At 39.1% G+C, this 13,691-nt stretch overlaps 1 protein-coding gene across 5 annotated transcripts in view; it reads right to left on the bottom strand.

Annotated features, from left to right (window-relative positions):
* The window catches only part of LOC133404486 (teneurin-3-like), a 281,787-nt gene that overhangs the window by 56,373 nt on the left and 211,723 nt on the right, over nucleotides 1-13,691 (bottom strand). For all 5 annotated transcript variants that reach the window (XM_061680417.1, XM_061680418.1, XM_061680419.1 and 2 more), the window contains 11 exons: nucleotides 11,427-11,551; nucleotides 11,216-11,323; nucleotides 10,554-10,708; nucleotides 9,719-9,820; nucleotides 9,420-9,593; nucleotides 3,532-3,591; nucleotides 3,113-3,275; nucleotides 2,790-2,928; nucleotides 2,583-2,688; nucleotides 2,297-2,439; nucleotides 1,898-2,076 (listed from right to left, as the gene is read on the bottom strand). In XM_061680417.1, the coding sequence (XP_061536401.1) occupies nucleotides 1,898-2,076; nucleotides 2,297-2,439; nucleotides 2,583-2,688; nucleotides 2,790-2,928; nucleotides 3,113-3,275; nucleotides 3,532-3,591; nucleotides 9,420-9,593; nucleotides 9,719-9,820; nucleotides 10,554-10,708; nucleotides 11,216-11,323; nucleotides 11,427-11,551 (1,454 nt within the window). The remainder of the gene's footprint in view (nucleotides 1-1,897; nucleotides 2,077-2,296; nucleotides 2,440-2,582; nucleotides 2,689-2,789; nucleotides 2,929-3,112; nucleotides 3,276-3,531; nucleotides 3,592-9,419; nucleotides 9,594-9,718; nucleotides 9,821-10,553; nucleotides 10,709-11,215; nucleotides 11,324-11,426; nucleotides 11,552-13,691) is intronic.

The following is a 13,691-nucleotide window of genomic DNA, read 5'->3' as shown; positions in this document are numbered from 1 at the left end:
CTTCACCTGATAATATTTTTCTAAAGCTCCTCTTTGCATTATTGTCCACGATTAATTAAATTCTATTGTCTTAAAGCCAAGGCAATCTAATCGGTTATTGTTTACAAAGCTCATAGGACAGCTCATGAGACTTTGTAGATTAGCTGCATCATGAAGTCATAAATAATGTATCTGTATCGATGCAGAAGAATGCTTCACTCGTCGATGGCGTTGAATAACTTATTACATTCCAATCAATACTGCTCTGCTGTGTTTGCCTCACACTCTGGACACGTAACTTGAACTAAAACAAATCACTTCTGGCCACTCATGACCTTGGTTCAACTGGCTCATTAGTTCATATTGAACTGGGGTATGCAACATGTATGAATTGCCTGCTTGTTCAAGCTCACATGACACTGTGTAATGATGTCAGATAAACTTTCCATCTTTTTTTAAGAGCTCAGAAGAATGTTTTCAAAGGAGAACTAACCCACTGTTTAAGAGAATTTGGGTTTTTGTTGATGAAACCAAATCGTGTTTCAATCTTCATTACAATATACTGTATGTTAAAATTATATTTTAGTGCAGCTTTTTTGGGGTATAGTACATATTGGTTTGGTGTATGTGCGTGCCATCGGAGTAAACAAATGTTCAGTGACTGAACAATCAGGGTAATGCGGAGCAAACTTCTGTATTCAGGTCTAGGCACTTCCTTCCTCCTCGGGTAAATGGTAGCCCAATAGCAGGAATTTTAAATGTCTACATATCTCCAATGTCTTTTGTTTTATACAAGATGTCTTCAAGAGCTACCAAAGACAATAATATTAAATGTTAAGGCTTTGTTTGTGTTTACATCCTGTGGATAATATCATTTGTATAACTACATGATGTACATGTATTTAACTTTTGTCTGAAGACACCAGTCCTAAAGAAAACCCAATTTTAGCAAGTTCAGCTTCAAACCATCATGTCATCAACCCATAGCTATGCTAGTGATCACAGCATACATACGAAGTCCGCTAACCTGTTTTCCAGCTTTCGTCATGTGACATTCCGCATATAGTGGATTACAATGAAAAATGCACTTGTGGGTGGTCATCATACATCAATATATCATTGTGAGAATCCTTATGAATTTTGGAATTTGAGTTTTTGATACAAAACCATGGAGGCAAAATGGATTTCAATACATGACAGGTGCATGCTTACAGCAATTTTTTTTATTTTCATTAGGTAGGAATGTTGTATGTGAAGCTCATATTTTTTAACAAGAATCAGTAATTAGTAAGTCAAATCAGGTGATGTGCTGTTGCTGTTTAGTTTTGGTTTTGCATTTTGCTTTTTCACCTTTTTCTTTCAATGAATGTTAGAATATAATTTTAGAATAAAGTTGAATTGTGATTTTACCATTGTAAAAAAAAAAATAAATGAAAGAAAAATAACATGAAAATTGAGTACCACTTTTTTTTTTTTTAAATGTTGCTCAAAATCACTGTCTTTCAAGGATGTAATATCTTTATGATTACACTCCAGTATTTAGTTTTGTAGTCACCTGTATTTTGGAGTCTGTTAGAGTACAGTAGGCTTTTTGTAAATTTGGTCAAACCTCTAAGATCTTCCTTAAGTAACTTTTCCCATCATTTCCAGATGATTGTGAATAATGTATTATCTGTCATTGTCATCTGTAAATCCAAATATAAATAGTGCTCAATACAGAAGATGAAAGCAATGTTGACGAATCCTCTTATTGTGCCATTGACAAGAATGTCTCAACACTTACTAAGTTCCCTCATTTGAATTCATCCAATTACCTAAGTTAAAGACATACAGTATCCATTTTTAAAATTGATGGAATAATAGAAACATGTTTTAAACCATAACTACTGAACCAAGTCCTCACATTTAAGATCCTTACCCTGCACCAGATTGTAGAACGAGTCTATTGATGAAAGGTTGGTCGTTATGGAAACATCCTCGTCCCTCCCTGACGTCTCTATATCCACAGCAACAGCCCCTGATGACATGTCGCCGTGGAGATTGGTAACCACGCCAGTAGGGAAGGTAACATTAGTCAAACGACCCTCGCTGTCATAGCTGGAGGTACAGTGAAGAAGACCAAATGAGTTTCCATAATCTACAATACAAATATGCATAGCCACAACCATTTGTCTTAGGCAATCGTTAGTGTATCCAGCAGGAAGCAGTCATTGAAAACAAAGTATTTAATGGGAATTTATGCATTTTTTCCATGTTTTCACCATATGTGGTAAGTAATACATTTCAAGTAACATTTTGTCAAAATGATTCTACTCACTCATAGAAAGTAGTCCAGCCAATTTGGATACTTTTGGTTGCTAGTAAGCCACTGTTGCCATGGTAACTAAACAAGACCAGCTCTTGACCCTGAGCTGTGAGAGACTTCAGACCCCCATTTGTTCCGATGGTCAACCAGATGACCTACACATAAAAGCATGGGCAAATATGGTTTTTTTTAATAATCTGTTAGTAAAGCTAAATAGCCGAATACAGTATACTGATACTCCTACTGATATGTCTAAACACAGGTGAGTGGTTTATCTTTGCATTAGGTCTTAACTCACTTGATTGTCTGGGGCGACCACACGTACAGGCATCCTGTTTGTATCTCTACGTATACGTAGAGTGTTGCCGCTGCTGTCAGTCACTGCTGTTAAATCCTCCTCATTGCTGTAAAAAAAAGAAAAAAAAAGTCAAATGTGGCAAATTGTGTGGCTGGCAGGGGGAAGGATGGGGAGTAAAAGCTTACAAATCTCATTATCCACACCAACCTGTAGCTAAAATTATATTTATAGTCTCCAGTGACCAGGGATATTGTGAATTGGTGAGTTCCATTTAAGTCAAACACATAGAGCTCCTGGGAGGCTGGAGAGGCTACTTCATAGGAGCTGGGACCAGATGCCAAAGAGCCTGAGGACAAACGCAAATGCAGTTTTTTTGAACACTTGACCTTAATTAAGGTTGAGACACAACACTATTTGGATCAAACTAATCCCCGTGTTCCACACTCAAGATATCAACACTAATGGCACCCACTGTGGTTCTAAAATGGACTATTAATGGCTAGTCAACAATTTAAACTCAAATTACATACCAGTAAGTGGTTGGTTGCGCCGAATTGCTCGAATGCGAATATTTCCTAGATCAGCCACATACAGTGTCCCATCCGGTGACACCACCAAAGAGGCAGGACAATTAAGTCTTGCATCTTTAGCATAACCGTCGCCTGTTTGGTAACAGTCACAGTTGGCATCATTCTGCAGGAGGACAGGACGTGAGACAGATTCATTAAACATACACACGACTACAACTAAGGCAGTTTGGAGGTTACATGTACAGTAGCCTATATATCAAACAAGAAATTGAGTGGCACTAGCAAGTGGATAGGCAAACACTATTATTTTTTAAGAAATGTAGACTTTAAAATACTCAAAAAGATGGACAACCTTGCAGTTTAGTTTATCTCTATATGTAAACCAGAAACCGATATATGAAGTAAATGTGTTTCAGTACCTTGCAGTCACAATCAGATGGTGCTCCGGCAAGGTAGGTAATTTCTCCATCAGTTGACACCTACGAACGAGCAGTTCAAATAGCGGGGGGGGGGGGGGGAATTGCAGTCTAAGTCAGGTAGCCCATGTGAAAATAATATCAAGAAAATTAAAATATTTACTTTAAAATTTTCTATGATGTATCAATCAATCAATCTATCAATCTAAGACCGTCCGACTGACCGACAAACCGACCGACCTACTGATGGTCATCCGATCCCGCTCTCTCTCTCTCTCGCTCACTCTCTGGGAAAGTTTCCCACAAGGTTTAGGAGTGTGTTTACGGGAATTTCTGACCATTTTTCCAGAAACGCAATTGTGAGGTTACACACTGATATTGGATGAACAGGCCTGGCTCTCAATCTCCACTCTAATTCATCCAAAAGTGTTCTATAGGGTTGACGTCAGGATTGTGCAGGCCATTCAAGTTCATTCACATCAAACTCTCTTATCCATGTCTTTATGAACCTTGATTGGTGCACTGATGCACAGTCTTGTTGGAACAGAGAGGGGCCGTCTCTAAACTTTTCCCACAAAGGTGGAAATGTCCAGAATATTAGCCCCTGATCACCAGTGAAAGGAAATCTGAATGATTCAGCATACCAAGAGATTGCAGACAGTCATACAGTTTGGGGATTACCCCTTCCTGTTCCAATATGGCTGTGCACCAGTGCACAAAACAACATCCAGAAATGGATGAGAGAATTTGGTATGGATGAATGCTACCTTTGGGTTGATTTCGAGTGCACAGTGAGCGAGGCCTTCTCGTCCAACATCAGTGTGTGACCTCACTAATATGCTCCTGGAAGAATGCAAAGCAAAGCAAATATATTTATGTAGCACATTTCATACACAAGGTAACTCAATGTGCTTTACATGATTAAAAGTATTTAAAAACAAAGACACAAACAGCTTATAAACATTTAAAACAAAGAGAAGAAAAATACAAAAATAAAAGTACAATTAAAACAGCGTACAGTGCAAGAAATATCATTTAAAAGTGGAAATGCTCTAAAAAGTATGAGAAAAAAGAAGAGTTTTTAATCTGGATTTAAAAACATTCACACTTGGGGCTGATGTCACTTCTGTTGGCAACTTATTCAATTTGTGTGCAGTATAATAGCAAAGCTGCTTGACCGTGTTTGCTTTGGACTCTGTGCTCCTCATTTGACCTCGATCTCACAGCCCTACTCTGTTTATATTCCATTAGCATTTCTTTCCACAGGCAGCCGTTGCCCAATGGTTAGGATCATCACCTGCCACTGTGGGGGATGTAGGTTCAAGACCCTGACCGGACCAACATCCCCCGGACTCACGGATGTGGTGTCCTTGAGCAAGACACTGATACCCCGAACTGCTCCCCGGGCACTTCAGCTACCCCCAGCTCCAGTGTGTTGCACTAACAAGTGTGTGTGTTCACTGTGACAGGTAAAGTCCTGTCAGAAGGCCATTACAACAGTCTACTTGAGATAAAAGCATGGATGATCTTCTCCTGGTCTGCTTGACACATGCAAGCCTTCACTCTGGATATGTTCTTCAGATGGTAGAAGGCAGTTTTAGTAATTGATTTGATATGAATGTTGAAAGACTCTGATATGAATGTTGAAAGACTCTAAATTGCCCGTAGGTGTGACTGTGAGTGCAAATGGTTGTCTGTGTGTATGTGCCCTGCGATTGGCTGGCAACCAGTTCAGGGTGTACCCCGCCTCCTGCCCGATGACAGCTGGGATAGGCTCCAGCACGCCCGTGACCCTAGTGAGGATTCATCCATCCATCCAGAAAATGGATGGATGGATGAATGTTGAAAGTCAGGACAGAATCTATTAGAACAGCAAGATTTCGGACTTGGTCTCTGGTTTTTAAAAAAAGTGACTCCATGTATTTACTAACAGCAATCCTCTTTTCTTTATTGCCAAAAACAATTATCTCAGTTTTGTTGTGGTTTCATTGAAGAAAACCTTGGCTCATCCACTGTTTTAGACAGTGACACAACACCTCAATTGAACTACAGTCATCTGGAGACACTGCTAGACATAACTGTGTGTCATCTGCATAGCTATGATAGTCAAAATAAAAGTTCTGAAGAATTTGACCCAAAGGTAGCATCTACAGGCTGAACAGAAGGGGTCGAAGGACTGAATCTTGAGGGACCCCATAGGTCATTGCCATTCAATGAGATTTAACACTTCCAATGGTTACAAAATAACTCCTTTCGTCCAGGTAGGACCTGAACCATTTAAGGACTGTTCCATTTAGTCCTACCCACCTTTCCAACATGGTCACCAGTATGTTATGATCTACCGTAGCAAAAGCAGCACTGAGGTCCAACAAGACCAGAATTTTCACCTTTCCCGAGTCAGTATTCAGCTTTATATCATTTAGCACTTTGATAAGCTTGTCAACCACAGCAAACAGAGTGTGAGTATTGTTGAAGTTCTTACTGATGATTTCAGAAAAGTTAAAGTTAAAATGACAAAGACTTTGTCTGTAGAGGTCAGTCAATTTGGAGTTTATTTTTTCTCCACTTATGTTCTGCTTTCCTACACTTTGATTTAGAGGTCTTTACCATCATAGTGCTCCTCCATGGTGTTCTAGGTCGCCTCAAGATTGTTTTAATATTAATAGGACCGACAGCATTCATGACATTTGAGCTTTTCCAGGTGAAATTATCCAAAAGTTCATCAACTATCTCAGCATTCACAGTTTGTGGCACAGCTAATGTCTCCATAAACTCAGTGGTGGTACTCTCATTTATGCACCCTTTCTTAATAGACATAGAGGTTGTCTGAACGTTTGGACGAATCTGTAATTAAAAGAATACACAAAAATGGTCAGAAATAGCCATATACTTGATGTCAACTGAAATAATTTCAACATCCTTAGAGGTGACCATGTCTAAGATGTGACCTTGAGTGTGGGTTGGACTCTTAATATGTTGAGAGAGGTCAAATGTGTCCAGTATAGCAGGAAGTTCTTTTTCCATTTTTTTCCATGTTATTGTCAAAATGAATGTTAAAGATTCCCGTTATGACACAGTAGTAGTAGTCAGTACAAATAACTGACAGCAGTTCTGAAAAATCCTCCACACATTTTCTATTGTATTTTAGAGGTCTATAAATTATTACAACAATAACCTTTGGGTCACCGTCAACTAAAAAACAGCGATATTCAAAAGAGCTAAATTCACCCAGTATAATTTCTTTACACTGAAATAATGACTTAAAAATAACAGCAATACCACCACCTTTTTTCCCTATTCGACACTTGTTCATAAAATTAAAGTTTGCTGGTGTTGCCTCATTTAAAATGGTATTCAGCTACTTTCTGTTAACCACGTTTCATTTAATAACAAAACGTCCAGATCATAGGTTGTAATGATGTCATTAATCAACATTGATTTATTACCCATCCATCCATTATCTGAGCCGCTTATCCTCACAAGGGTCGCGGGAGCACTGGAGCCTATCCCAGCTATCATCGGGCAGGAGGCGGGGTACACCCTGAACTGGTTGCCAGCCAATCGCAGGGCACATATAAACAAACAACCATTCACACTCACATTCACACCTACGGGCAATTTAGAGTCTTCAATTAACCTACCATGCATGTTTTTGGGATGTGGAAGGAAACCGGAGTGCCCGGAGAAAACCCACGCAGGCACGGGGAGAACATTCAAACTCCACACAGGCGGGGCGGGGATTGAACCCCAGTCTTCAGAACTGTGAGGCAGACGCTCTAACCAGACGTCCAGACGTCAACCGTGCCGCTTTTATTACCCAGTGACCTGATATTAAAACGAGCTAGTCTCGCAGAGATAGCTGGAGACAATGGTTTGACAGAATCACATTTTATCCTTACTAAGTTCTACTTTTTTTGTGACATATTTCTTTCTTTCTTTTATTCTGGAAAAGACCCCGCAGATATCAGTCAGATTTGCAGATAAGATTCTTCATGGGTGGAGGAGGGGCCCTTCGCATCTTAGTGGATGGTGGTTTCAGGTGAAGGGGGATGAGAGGAAGATTTTGGCGTGGTATGGGCTTGACTCCAATATTGACAATAGCCTTCACTCTGTCCGTCAGACTGTCTCTAGTAGAGAGTGAGTTTTGCTTGGGCTTTGCTCCAATGGGGCAATTGCCGAAGCATTCGGAGTTTTTGCTCCAATTGCTCCAAAGTGCTGCCTCATATCATTTCGTTCCTCCGATTGGTTCGACTGACGCTGATAAATCCATCTGCGCCTCGTGTCTCCTTATTTCTTTTTCCTCCGATTTTTTGTTCTTTTTGTCCTTCAGCCGTGTCAACAAAGTTAGTGTTTTCCTTTTGGGCCGCTGAATGACGTACACAATAAAAATTTCTGGCAGTCAACAACTTAACTCCTTGTCTATTTAGCCAGAAACCATTTGCCTTGTAAAGATGTCTGCGCTCCCAAAAATAGCAGAAATTATCAAAGAAATTCACGGCTAGTGCAGTACACACTTCTTTGAGCCACTTACTTAATTGACTGACCCTACTGAAACGTTCATCTCCAATTCGTACTGTTGGGAGAGGTCCACTTATGAAAACCTCAGCATCCAAACATTGTACTTTTGTTGGCGATCAATGAAATCTCGCTTCAGTACCTCTGATTGCTGCTTGACAACATCTAGGTTCCCTGTGTGTATAGTGACAGATTTCACAGTTGGTTACTGATTAGTGATCTCCAGGATTTTTTTTTTAGAGATATCAGACACCATGTCATTGATAATACACAGTACTTTGGTGTTCTTCTCACTGCAAAAACGTTTCACAGCTTTGACAGCGCCATCACCAACTATTAATGTTTGGGGTGCCATTTTTTTCCTGTATCATTTAGTTTCATACCTTTCAGTGGTGGATAAGGATTATTGGCCAGGGTCTTGTAAAAGTGGCTCAAATCTATTTGTAAGTCTGATGTCAATGTTTTGCATTGACTCGCGTCCTTTTTTCGTCCACGGCCGCTCACTCGGGGTTGAAGCAGCACGCAACTCAGGCCAGCCGGATTCCTCTATAATCTGCTGGTGTGGTGCCCTCCTTTTTAGGTTTTGTCCCATATCTTTGGGCTTTGCTCCACGTAAATTCCAGGGAGAACTGCTGGATGACCCATGACCGTTTCCACAACCGTCCTCTTTGTTGAGCTAAGTGGCTGTCTCTTAGCACACTTCTGCTCGCCTTATTGAGACATTGGTAGAGTGGTTTCATTCCCCGACTGTCCATTTACATCCACATACACTTCAAGACGGTGGATTTTCGTTTCCAGGATTGACATCCTCTGCAGCAGTCCATGATCGTCCTCAGTGGAAAAGGGACCCATCTTGATTCCTGGTCTTGTTGCTAATAGCAGGCTTGTGCTAATTAGCAGCCCACGCTCACGTAATGGTGAGAAGGTATCAGAAAATATTGGACTATGGCAACAACTGACTGTATCTACAAAGAAAGTACAGTCCCATAGGTTTAAAAATACCCAGGAGTTGCTGCTTCTAATTTATTAGGAAGAAAAACAAGCTTATCAGCAAGAACAAATGTAAACAGAGGCGAAGCAAGCAGAGCGAGCAAAAAAGCGTCTGCACTGTATGAGAGCGAGAGAGAAAACCAATGGGCAACAATTCCCATAAACTCACTCCTAAACTTTGTTGAAAGCCTTCCCACAAGAGTTGAAGCTGTTATAGTTGCAAAGGGTAACCCACCATCATATTAAACCATATGGATTTAGAATTGGATATTATTTAAAATCATACGTGAGTCAAGGCAGGTGAGTACATATTTTATATACAGTATATATTATGTAAGTGGATCCCCGCATACTCACAGTTGATTTTATTTTACATTTGTGATTACCTGTCGAATGCGATGGATTTTTTTCTCGTCTGTTTCTGTGATGTAGAGAATGCCATTGTAGGACAAAGTAATGGCTGTTGCTCCCTCTAGCATGGTCTGAACCGCTCTCTTTCCCATTGTGTATTCAACACCAGGTACTTGGCAGTGCATGGGACGGCCTGCCACAATGCGAACCTGAACACACAAAAACAGTATTCCTCAAATGAATATATATATATTTTTTTTTTTGCCAAGTAGCAAAAAAAGAAGACAGCACACAGTATGTCACAAAGTATTATGACTGACAATAAAGACAATACCTGTCTATTTTCAGTGATCTGCAGCACAACATTGTTGTCCAAAACATAGATGGAGTTGTCCATGGGACTGATTGCTAGATCAGTGGGCCATTCCAAACGAACCTGGATATATAGGTGTCAAGGTGGAGAATTTTATCTCAGACAAACTCCAATGCTTTTTAGACACGTTCTTTCTAGACACTGTATATGTATAGAGTAATTATTCAGGCAGCACAGTGGAGGAGTGTTTACTAAGTCTCATCTCACAGTTTGTGAGTACAAGAGTTAGCAAGTTTTGCTGTGCTTGCATGGGTTCTCTCTTAGGTGCACTGAATGCTTTTCAAAGACTAAAGACCATAAAAAAACATGATAGTAAACCAAATTAAACACCACTGATGTGGACAAAGAGTCCACCAACAACAAAAGGTTATGCCAAGAACCGGTTCTTTTTTTTACAGAAATGAAGAGCAAATGTCAAGATCAATGCATGGTCCATATGAGAACCTTTGACTCTATATCAGCTCTGGCCAAACAACACAGACTTCAGTTTATTAATATTCTTAAGGCTGGACACAAAATAGTAAGTGACTGAATGTGACAAGCAATTGTGCATGTATTATACCACAAAAAATGCAAACAATTCACTGACATTCAAGAATGAGAGTGATATGCAGTATTACAGTGTCATGGCCATTTGCTTTTTGGATGCAAGCCACCTTAGCAACAAGGAAAAGTCCGATGGATCTCACCTGCAACTAGTGCCAATTTTCACAACTTTTTCAGGCCACAGCAGAATTTAAACTTCAGTTTCCTGTAGCAAAGAACTATGTGTGGTAGTAATGAAACTTCATGCCACCTGTCTTATGTGCATGCTGGTATCACAGGTCAGAGGTCGTGCAGATGTCAAGTCATTGCTTCCCAACACTGTGGAGATGATCCCATTGCGGTCCACTTTTCTGATCATTGTCCCATCCACAAAGTAGATCAAACCATTTTTGTCAACTGCAATCCCTGTATAGGGTAGACAAAAAACTCATTACCAAAGCACTGCATATCATTTAACATTTCCACTGGCATCCCTCCATTTGTTGTCTTCATCTCAGAAATGTTCTTCTATGTGAACCAATTAACAATTTTCTCTTCTTTTTTTTATTCCCAAAATAGTAGGAATAATTTTTTATTGGTTATTAATTCAAAACTACCTTCAGATGTGTAAAAACAAACACATGAAATCATAGTGTACTGTTGTTGGTCGTGAAATGTATGGAAATGTATGTATTGCTTTTACACTTTTATTTTCAACCAGCTGCCCTGGATCACCCTTGAATTTCTGCCCCTACAGATTAAGACCCAACAGACAGTACAAATAGTGAATGTGGATAGGAAACAATGAAGACATAGGGTATGTGGTGCAAATACAATTTCTCCAAATTAAATGGAATGAACAGTAAAATAGCGGCAACTGATCTCATATTCATCGACTTAAGTTTTCATTTTTTAAAATATGTATGTGTGTACCTTTAGGTCCCAGTAACTGGGCTTCTGTAGCTTTTCTTCCATCTCCACACCGTGCTTCATCAAAGGGCGGACATTGTTCCCCAGTACCAGCCACAACCTCACCATTACCTTAACACACCCACATTAAACATTGTAATGTCATCCGACTTTCCTGAATACCTCAAATCTTTTATGTCATTATGTTTCTTATTACCAAATTATAGAGACTTACTGATGAGGTCCCGGGCACCACTGAGGTTCTTTGGGCGGTAGATCCGTCGTGAGTTGGTGTCTGACACATAAAGCTGTCCTGTCACTGGATCGGTAGCCAGATAATACCGATGGGTAGGGTTGTTGCTAAAATGAAAGGTAGGGTGATTGGAAATAAGATAAAAACAACAATGATTTGATGTAGGAATGCTGTTGCATAGGGTCAGCAGACTCATTCCCTCACTTTTTATAATAACATTTTAAGGGGAGAAAGGTCTGAACTCAGATATGAGATATGAACTGTAAAGTGAATTCATATATTCTTTTCTAAATACATTATACATGTTTGAAGATACACGAGGGCTATATTTCCTTCCGTAAACACACACAATGCCTCGTGTCTGCGTTTAGGTGCAACCTGATATTTTTTTTTCTGTGCATGCGTGTCACTTAATGGACACATTGTGTTCACATTAGAAGTCACATTTGTTTTTGTAATCTGAACGACTACATAAAAATATCAGTCACCAAAAAACTTGAATTTGGCATCATGCCCTGCAGTGTGAACCTCGCCTAAGTTACAGATGTTGAATGATTAGATGAAGTAAAACAGCAGCAGTGGATGACAGAGACATTGTGAGAGCTGTGAATTGTAAAATGTATTATTTATTGATTAAGATGTCAGATGATAGTTATTTACTTGAATTCCTGGGAAAAAAAAAAAGTTTTCAATGGTTGAATGTTATAGTTGATTGATTTCCAACTTCTCAGGGAAACCCAGTGAGTCCGCATTAAAGCAATTCATGATGCTTGATGATCTTGAAGACGAATACTGCAGGTGGAGGTGGTCTGATAAATTTGTTAGCACTGTACATTTGATGAGGGATATTCTGTATATATATATATATACTTGCCGCCGGCCATACGGCTAAGTGGTTAGCAATGTTCTGCATATGCAGATTAAAGGCAACTAAAATTAGACTGATTAAAGAGAAAGAACTGTGTATTTATCTCCACCTGTGAAAGCCCAAATGTATTTTTGTTTTTTTCTTCAGCAATTGTTGGACTGGATTTGAACACTGGGTCAAAGGCAACATGGCACATGATGACACCTTAAAAGGTGATTGGTTTTCTGGATGCTCAGTTGTTGTGTTTCTGTTTATTTAAATCACGTCCAACACTTGCAGTACAGTGTTAGGAGTTTGCCTTTTTTTCATTTCTAATGAGAAGTGATAAAATGCTATCATACACAGTGTTTAAAATTGTAATGAGGTTGAGAAGCAGTTTGATGGCAAATAGTTGTAGACAAGCCTCAATGTGTGTGTGTTTGGTTGAACGCAGAAACATGCAGCCTGAGGATGTGTGTGCCATGTGGATGCCACTTGATCATCTCAATATGCCAAGATAGATAAAAAATAAAATAAAATGACCGAATCGAAAATAGAAACAAGGATAAGTGGGACAGACAAAAAGACAAAGAATTACACAAGTAATGCAGAATGATGGGAGATGAAAGTAGAGAGTCATGAATGCATACAATGGAGGATAAATAAAAGATTGGAATACATGAAAATGGAAACCTGGAATAAATGTAGGTCTTTTAAAGAGAGCAAAACATGAAGGAAGAATTCCATAATGAATGGAGGGGAGATATCTGAGGTTAACTGTATTTTATACATCAATTTTAATTGAATTGAATAGTAATTAAAACTATATTCAGATGTACACTGAAAAACAAATAACTCTGTATTGCTATTGGTAGATACATTGGTAGATAAATGCACCGGTGTCAAATAACTCAACCATTGAAATTCCGACCACAAAGATCTTTGCCCTGGCACCACTTTTCTGTGAACAGACTCTTCTGATCCACCATGACCTTTGTCCATGCATTAAAAATATCATGAACTCCAAAGCAGTATATACAGTGAATGTGGATAGGACAAAATCAAGACATACTGCATATGGCATAAATGCAATTTCCAAAAATGAAATTACTTTCACAGCAACTGATCTTTTCTTCTTTCATTCTTGTTATTACATAAAATTGTATTAGATTATTTTAAAAATGACAAAATGTGGGAACCAGATTTTTAAATTGTTTGTTTATGAATACGTTCTTGTCCAGAAGGGTTCATTAAGTTTTTTTTAAATACTTCAATTGGACCACAAAAAAGGATGTCTGATTTTAATTTGTTAATTTTTAGTACTTTTGTATGAATTATTGCTTCACTCAATTATCACTGTGTGCATTGGTGTGCTTGTTGTCACTGTGTGCTTTTCCGCG

The sequence above is a fragment of the Phycodurus eques genome, chromosome 6, assembly GCF_024500275.1.
Source record: "Phycodurus eques isolate BA_2022a chromosome 6, UOR_Pequ_1.1, whole genome shotgun sequence".
Lineage (NCBI taxonomy): Eukaryota > Metazoa > Chordata > Actinopteri > Syngnathiformes > Syngnathidae > Phycodurus > Phycodurus eques.
Note: the sequence above shows the minus strand (reverse complement) of the source record. Positions and strands in the feature narration are given on the sequence as shown.